The sequence below is a fragment of the Chrysochloris asiatica genome, unplaced genomic scaffold (genome assembly GCF_000296735.1).
Source record: "Chrysochloris asiatica unplaced genomic scaffold, ChrAsi1.0 scaffold00007, whole genome shotgun sequence".
In the NCBI taxonomy this organism is placed as follows: domain Eukaryota; kingdom Metazoa; phylum Chordata; class Mammalia; order Afrosoricida; family Chrysochloridae; genus Chrysochloris; species Chrysochloris asiatica.
Window position 1 is genome coordinate 24,217,043 of NW_006408525.1, and position 9,389 is coordinate 24,226,431.

Sequence of the window (9,389 nt, forward strand, 5' to 3'; positions counted from 1 at the left end):
CATATCAATGGAGGAAAGCTTGAAGTTGTCAAAAACTTCATTCTGCTCCGATCAACCATCAACATTCATGGAAGCAGCAGTCAAGAAATCAAATGACATATTGCATTAGGCAAATTTGCTGCAGAAGACCTCTTTAAAGTGTTCAAGAACAAAGGTATAACTTTGAGGGCTAAGGTGTGCCTGACGCAAGCCATGTTATTTTCAATAACCTCATATACATGTGAAAGTGTGACAGTAAATAAGAAAGACTATAGAAGAATTACCAGCTGTTCCATGGGAGAAAGATGAGGCGTTCTGCTCCCGTAAAGATTTACAGCCTCAGAAACCCTGTACAGGGTCACTCTGACTTGGAATCGACTCCACGGCACATAACAACAACAACAATAGAAGAATTAATGCATTTGAGTTATGGGGTTGGAGGAGAATATTGAAGGCACCATGGACTGCCAAAAGGACAAACAAATTTGTGTTGGAAGAAGTACGGCCAGAGTGCTCCTTGGAAGCCAGGATGGCCAGACTTCATCTCTCATACTTTGGACATATCATAAGGAGGGACCCGTCACAGATGGATAGCACGTTTGGTAAAGTGGAGGGTCAGAGAAAAAGAGGAAGACCTCCAACGAGATGGACTGGCACAGTGGTGGAAGTGATGGGCTCAGGAGTAGCAACGATCGTGAGGTTGGCGCAGGACTAGGCAGTGTTTCATTCTGTTGTACACAGGATCCCTATGAGATGGTACCAACTTGATGGCACCTAACAACATAGGGTCACTATGAGCCAGAATCAACTTGATGGCAAATTTTTGTTGTTGTTGCTTTTTGTAGTGCATAGCAAACTGTTTTGTACCTTGGAGTCTTCATGTACCTTATATCTGGCACCTTGTACTTGAACTTTTATGATGGCTGGCTCATTTTTAATCTTCAGGGATCAGCTTCAATATTAACACCTCAGATATAATCCTAATTAAAGCTAGCCATTCTTCATGCTGGTTTTTATGTAAAGAGTACCTTGCTTCCTTCCTTCACAACCTGTAATTATTTTGTTTATTGTTTTTCTCTCAATTAAAATGCAAACTCCAGTAAGAAAGGTTCTAAATTTTTCTTGTTCATACAGTCTGACATGTGATAGATCTCAGGAAATCTTTGTTGAATGAATAGATATCCCAGGCACTAATGAAGAGAATACAGGTTACTAAACTTCTAATAATAATAAAAAATTAATCTAGCCATAAAAAAGTATAAATAAAAGTCCTTTTCTTCAAAGAGTTTACACTTTGCTAAGTAGAAAGAACAAGGATAAATGCAAAGTCTACTATATGAGGGTGCTTCAAAAGTTTGTGGAAAATGAAATGAAAGCTAATAGTGTTAGTCCACAAACTTTCTGAAGCCCCTTCGTACAAGTGCTCCTGGTGTGTTAAGCCAAGGGCAACAGAAATTTAGGAAAATAGTAAATGCAGTCCTGCAGAGATTAGGTAAAGCTCTGCAGCAGTGACTGGGTAAACTAAGTATTAAATGATAAGAAAAGGAGCTCTGGTAGCATAGTGGTTATGAGTTGAACTGTTAAACTCAAGGTCAGCAGTTCAAAACTACTAGGCATTCCACAGGAGAAAGATTTACAGCCTTGGAAACTCTATGCAGGGTGGCGATGTTGATGAGTAGAGAAGAGATGATATTTCAGGAAACAGGCAGACTATGAAAAAAGGGACTGAGGTAGAAATGTGTAAGGTGTGCCTGAGATACACTGAGTAGAGCAATATGATGATGTCATACTGATACAAAGGGGCAATATGAAAAGTAGTTTGGAATCAGAATATGAAGACCAGTATAATTAAGATTGGATTGTATTAAGAAGACAAAAAGAAGCTGGTAAAACTTTTTGCTCAAGGTAGGGACATGATAAATTAATTCTGTCATTGTTTCATTGGGCTTCCAAATCTACCTTTCTGACCCATAATTTCCTTTATAATGAAATATTTCACCCTGGCATTAAAACAAAGGTATTATAAAAATTCTGCATATTAATCATCTAGCTCTGTAAAAGCTATTTTTTTTGTTACATTTGCTTCTGATTTTTAAAAATAAATAAAACATTATGGAAGCTTCTTGTATATCACTTTCCAATTCTATTCTCCTTCTCTCTAGAGGTAATCAACCTCCTGAATTTGGGTTTTATCACTCCCAACTAGGTTTATATATATATATTTATATATATTTATATTTATATATGTATGTAACTATAAAGAATATGTATCTATATAATCATAAAAATACACAGTACTATTTTTAATATGTATATAAATGATATACTGAAAGTATTCTTCAACTATATTTTTTACTCAGCATTTTCATGAAATTTATCCATATCGATACACATGGTTCTAGTTCATTAATTTTAGCTGAGGATTTTAATTGCATTGTTGTTGTTGTTGTTAATTGCATTACTATACTGCAATTCATTTATCTAGTATCCTGACAATAGACATTTAGATTCTTTTGATGGTGACAAATAAATAATGCTGAAACGATCATTCCTGTACATGTCTCCTTGTGGAGACTGGACATTTCTCAGTGTGAAAATGCTACATTGGAGGGTTCCATAATTTTAAGAATAAGAAACATTTTAGGTATATAGAAAGGATTACAGAATACTATAGTGAATACCTTTGTACCCCCCACCAATAAAATAGTGTCAATACAGTTGAAACCCTCTGAGTACTTCCCTTTCCTTTATCACATGTCCTTTTTTACACCCTTATCCAATTAAGTGTTACATTTCTTTGTCCTTTTATGAAATATGTATGTCATCATTTTTTATTATTTATTTTTGTCATCATTATTTTAAAACACACTTTGAACTCTCTCTCTCTCTCTTTTTTTTTCTATTTTAATCGCTCTATCATACTTTTTGTGAATTGTAGTTCTTTACCTGGTTTACTACAGACAACAGTCTGCATCTTGCGGGAGAGACTGGTCAACTCACATAAGAAGTTATAAACACGATGGCACTCAAGTTCATCCCAACCTGCTGTTAAGGTCTGAGGATAGTAAAATAAAGGAAAAAATGCAGATATTCAGACCACCAAACTGAAATGTAACTGACTGCTTCAGGAGCATAACTTATAGCACACAATCAAGGTGATATGTAATTTTCATCGACTATGGAACTGTTCAAATTAGTAAGAAACTACATAAGAACTAGAAATGCTCCAAAATCCAGTTATTTTTAGTTAGGAAGGGAGTCTCTTTTCAGAGAACTTTTAAATGATACTGAATCCTGAACTCTAACTCTTCAAAGAAAATAACAGTGTAAAGCCACAGCCCTAGAACATGGCTTTAGCCATCAGACTCACAAACATACTGTGGCTTCATTTTAGAGTGGAAGCACCAGTGACTACAGTAGGACCCTTTTTGCTCCCTCTAGCTGTATGGCACTGTACAATAAGCCCTGCACTGCTAACGAAAGGTTGGGGGTTCAAACTCAACACCCACTCCTTGGAAACCCTATACAGGGTCACTAAGAGCCCGACTTAATGGCAGTTAACAACAGCTATCATTTATGATATTGCTTGCAAATGATAATGCCATTTTTATTCTGCAATTATTAGCACTTATTGATGACATTTTGATGTGAACAAAATTTAATAATTGTCTTTGAGCAAATCAGAATGGTCAAACATATATGAAAAGGAGATCCAAATGCTAAACTACTATAATTAGATCTTGAAAGGATTATTAGACACATACATTCTTCTTAAAATAGTTGAACTGGATACTATCTATTAAAAAATTAATCTTATTTTCTCTGTAAGCATACACAACAAACTGGTAGCTGTTTACTTTTGGAGAAAGGAACTGAGTGGACAAGGAACAGGTCACAGAGAGAGGTTTACTTTTCACTTTTAACATTTTACACTTTTATTTGAATACCATTTTGAATTTTACATGACTACATATACATGTATTACCTGTTCCTAAGATACTGAAAAAATAAAATAAATCTAACTTGGAAAAGAAGACTACTGGAAGGACCTAGGCTTCTGGAATCTAGGCATGTAGAAGACAGGCTGAGTTTACATAACCACATTTTCCCATATGCCAGTGCTTGATGAAGGAGAGATACAAAGACATTCTGGTGCTTCAAAGACCCCAAAGAAGAAGGCAAGCCATAGAAGGGGTGAAAGCAATAGCCCCATAGAGCCTCAAAGATATGAGAATTGAGGGGAAAACACATTTCTCCCCTACAAGAATTATCTTCTTACTTAGAAGCAACTTAAAAAAATTAGGTCCTTAAGTATAGTCCTTTATACTGTTTTTAAGAAACAGTATGGTAGTGGTTGAAAGTGTTGACTTTGGAGTTCCACCATTTACTGACTGGCTATTTAATCTTGGGCAAATTACTTCCCTCCCTGTGTCTGGGTTTCCTCAGGTGCAAAATGAGGATAATAACTACCTACCTCATAAGGTTGTCACAAGTTGTTACAATTACTTAATACATGTAAACAGCTTTGAATAGTATCTAGAACATAGTAAGTAAGGGCTCAATAAATGCCAGTTATTATTATTAAATTCTTTGCCTACAATAAAAGATAAGTCCGAAATGTTTGTGAAGTTGTATAATTGATTTTTAAAATCACACTTTAAATTAGACCCAGTCTTTAAACTCATTACGTAGATTTTTTTCAAACCCGCAATATTTCTAGTTTTTACAAGAGTTCTACAAACTTAGAGAGGGCATTGGTGTAGAATAAATGTTAAACATTTATCACTAGAGATAAACCCAAGAAGAAAAACTGAGTAGTAAACATATTGTTAGATTAATACATTCCCAAATCTTTTAAGATTGTACTTTGTTTTCTTTAAGATTATTATTACTTCTATTGACCTGTGACAAGATCTACATGCTCTACTCTTTCATTTTAAAAAGTACCTGTAAAAACATGCCGTAACATGATAATCCTAAACACTGCAAAGGAGTTGCACAGCCACTGAATTTAAAACATGAAACCTGTAACGAGAATGACTGTTAATTCTTCCTTTTCAGTGGAACAGTACAATAACTTGACATTCAAGTTCAATGAAAATAAGCAAGATTTTTCCAGTCTGTATTTTGCTTTATACAGATTAGGATAACAAAAGAAGTATAAAACAAAATGCCTGCCCTCAAGAAGCTCACAATTTATTTAGGAAGCTTATATACATGTGAAATTATTGTAATAACTCAGTTATAGAATATATATAAATACTAAAATGACTGAATAAACACCATTCAGACAGAGTAGAAAAACAGATAAAAGATAAATTTGGAAATGATCAAGACAAAGATTACTTGTTCAATGTCTTAAAGTATGGTAGGATTCAGTTAAAATTAATAGACAGAATTGTTTGAAGGAAGCAATAAGAAATAAATTATATGAAGATATGATTAAACAAGGCTTATTCAGGTAAGAACGATATGAGCAGCTTAATGAGGTTCAAAGCAGTAAGAAGTATGATTGCATTATCAGGGAGAACTCTAAATGCTGCTATAAAGTTTAGATCTTCTCTAGATGAAAGAACACAGGCACTAAAACACTTTAAAGTAAGAAAGTTAATTTGATGAAAGTGATGTTCTAAGAACCACTTTAGAGTGCAGAATGACTTGAGGAGGGAAAAAGGGATGGCACAAGAATCAGCTGGGAAGCTGTTGCAATAGTATAGAACTGAACACAATGCAAAAACAGACATGAAAAAATCTGGTATTACTGAGCACAGAACTGAATCACCAGAATCGGGGGTCTGGGTTTGTTCAATAAAATTTAGAGAGTATAGCCAATGTTGATATACATTTCCAAGTCTATCATCATAAAAGTCTTGTCATTTATGTATTATAAATAATTTCTTATGATTTTTAAATACATTTAAACAATAAGATTTTAACATTCAGAAATTGCACTTTAATAAAATAGCTAAACACCACTTTCAAATTTCCACAGGATTCCCATGTGGGGTAAAAATACTTTTATATTCTAAGATAGCTACTAAATTTGAATGATATATTTAGTTACATATAAAATTTGTTTTGTAATAAGTAAGACTATTATACTGTATTTAAGGCATCCTGTTGGCAAAAAAGTTAACTATTTGGCTGCTAACTGAAAAACTGGAGGCTAGAACCTACCAGTCATTCTTTGGGAGAAAAGTCTGGTGATCTGCTTCCATATGACTGTTGTTTTGTCAAGTCTGTATATAGATTGTCGCCTAGGAAAACCGATGAAGCAGTTCTATTCTGCCCTAACGGGTCACTGTGAGTTGGAATCGACTCAAAAGCAAACAGCACAATACTTTATTTTGGTGTTCTATAATCTCTAAGTACTTGGTAAAATATTAGATTATCATCAGTTAATTGGTTGTATTTAGTAGTAATTAACAAAATTCTATTAATTAAAGAGATTTTAAATTAGTCTCTAATCTTAATAAAATATCTTTATTGGAAGTTTGTAATTTTATTTAGAACTATGATCTTACTTCTCCAAGTGTCTTGTGAATGTATTTTAGCCTTTCCTTTGTGGGTAACAGCAATGTGCATCTTTTAAATAGTAGACCTGAGAAAGTAAAGAGACATACATGAAAGGATAACAACACAATTAATTAGAAAATATAAATAACGCACAGCAAAACTTTTCCTGAAAGTCAGGGATGGTATATCACAGTGGACTTTAGCTGATAAGTTTGTCTATTTATTTATGCTTAATTGTGATAGAGTATATGTAACAATGCATTTGCTCTTTTAACATGTACAATTCAGTGACAATAATTATGCTCTCCACATTATACAATGATCACTATTGTCCATTTCACAACTTTTTCATTATCTTTAACAGAAATTCAGTACTCTGTAATCAGTAACAACCAATTTCCCCCTCCTACTCACCTGTTGTGTTGTTGTTAGGTGCTATTCAGTTGACTCTGACTCATAGGGGCCCCACGCACAACAAAATGAAACACTAGCCTGTTCTGCCTGTCTTCACAGTTGATATGTTTGAGCCCATTGTTACAGTCACTTCTTCAATCCATCTCATTGGGGGTCTTCCTCTTTTTTTATGACCTTCTACTTTCCCAAGGATGATGTCCCTCCTGATAATATGTCCAAAGTACATGAGATGAAGTCTCACCATCCTTGCTGCTAAGGAGTATTCTGGCTATACTTCTTCCAAAGCAGATTTGTTTGCTCTGGCAGTCTATGGTACTCTCAATATTTTTCTCCAACACCACAATTCAAATGCACCAGTTTTCCATTCTTCCTCATCCATTGTTCATCTTTCCTGAAAATAGCCTGGCTTGAGTCAGAATCACCTCAATCTTCAAAATGGTTATCTTTGCTCTTTAACACTTAAGTCTTCTACAGCAGATTTACCCAGTGCAATATGTCATTTGATTTCTTGACTGTTTGCATGTATATTGATTGTATATCCAAGTAAAATAAAATCCATGACAACTTCAATCTTCTCTCCATTTATCATGATGTCATATATTGGTCCACTTGTGAGGATTTCTGTCTTCTTTATATTAAGTTATAATCCATACGGAAAGCTGTCTTCTTTGATCTTCATCAGCGAGTGCTTCAAGCCCTCTTGGCTTTCAGTAATCAAGGTTGTGTCATTTGCATATCACCAGTTGTTAATGAACCTACTTCTAATCCTAATATCATGTTCTTTTTCATATAAACCAGCTGCTCAAATTATTTGCTCAGCATACAGATTGAATAAGTATGGTGAAAGGATACTATTCTGATGCACACCTTTCCTGATTTAAACCATGCAGTATGTTATCCCCTTTGTTCTGTTCCAATGACTGTCTCTTTTTCTATGTACAGGTTCCATAAGAGCACAATGAAGTATTCTGGAATTCTCATTCTTTACAATGTACTCCATAGTTTGTTATGATCCACACAGCTGAATGTCTTTGCATAGTCAATACAACACAAGTAAACATTTTTCTGGTATTCTTTGCTTTCAGTCAAGATCTATCTGATGTCTGCATTCTCTTCTGAATCCAGCTTGAATTTCTGGCAGTTTCCTGTCTGTGTGCTACTACAGCTGTTTTTAAATTATTTTCAGCAAGAATTTACTTGTATGTGATATTAATGATATTAGATCATTTCCACATTCTTTTGGTTTCCCTTTCTTAGAAATGGGCACAAACATGGATCTCTTCCAGTTGGTTGACCAAGTAGCTGTTTTCCAAATTTATTGACATAAACTAGTGAGCATTTCCAGGGCAACATCAGTTTGTTTTTTTGCTAATGCCTTCAGTGCAGCTTGGATTTATTCCTTTAGAGTCATGGATCTTGGTCATATGTTACTTCCTGAAACGGTTGAACACTGGCCAATTACCAATTCATTTTGGTACAGTGCCTCTGTGTATTCCTTCCATCTTCTTTTGATGCTTCCTGTTTAGTTCAGTATTTTGCCCATAGAATTCTTCAATATTGCAATTAGACGTTTGAATTTTTTCTTCAGTTCTTTCAGCTCGAGAAATGCCAAGCCTGTTTTTCCCTTTTGGTTTTCTAACTCTAGGTCTTAGCACATTGTAATATTTTACTTTGTCTTCTCAAGAAGTTCTCTGAAATTTTGCTCGACTTTTTTATATTTCTTTCATTTGTTTTAGCTACTCTATGCTTACTTAAAATCAAGTTTCAAAGTCTCTGACATCCATTTTGGTCTTTCTATGTTTTCTGTATTTTAATTATCTTCTGTTTCCTTTATGTATAATGTTCTTGATGTCATCCTACAACTCCGCTGGTCTTCGGTCATTAGTGTTCAATGCATCAAACCTATTTTGGAGATGTTCTCTGAATTCAGGTGGGATATACTCAAGGTCCTATTTTGGATCTTATGGACTTGTTTTAATTTTCTTCAGCTTCTGCCTGAATTTGCATACGATTAACTGATGGTCTGTTCCATAGTCAGCTTCTGATCTTATTTTGGCTGATGATATTGAGCTTTTTTCAATGTCTCTTTCCACAGATGTAATTAATTTGATACTCATCCCTGGGAATCACTAATAAATGCATCTATGCATTTGCCTATTCTAGATTTAAGTGTGATTATACAATATTTTTCCTTTGTATCTGATTTATTTGACTCAGTATAATGTTTTCAAGGCACATTCCTATCATAGCATGTCAGAACTTTATTTCTCTTCATGGATGAATAATATCTGGTATGGTTTTTATAAGGGAAAGTTTGGGAGGAAGAAAGAAGGTTTACCAAGTGACTCTGATGTCCATCCAGGAGGCATTGGCACGAAACCTTGCAAACAAATATGAAACTGATACTATGGGACAGATGTGAAAAAGCATTTAGATTTATAAACAAAATAACAAAACATGAAAATATACTAGGGAAACCT

At 34.4% G+C, this 9,389-nt stretch overlaps 1 protein-coding gene across 1 annotated transcript in view; it reads right to left on the reverse strand.

Moving 5' to 3' along the window:
- The window catches only part of FBXO47 (F-box protein 47), a 28,856-nt gene that overhangs the window by 16,174 nt on the left and 3,293 nt on the right, over nucleotides 1-9,389 (reverse strand). The window contains exons 3-5 of the mRNA XM_006832539.1: nucleotides 6,504-6,580; nucleotides 4,927-5,004; nucleotides 2,926-3,034 (exon numbers count right to left, since the gene is read on the reverse strand). Of these exons, the coding sequence (XP_006832602.1) occupies nucleotides 2,926-3,034; nucleotides 4,927-5,004; nucleotides 6,504-6,580 (264 nt within the window). The remainder of the gene's footprint in view (nucleotides 1-2,925; nucleotides 3,035-4,926; nucleotides 5,005-6,503; nucleotides 6,581-9,389) is intronic.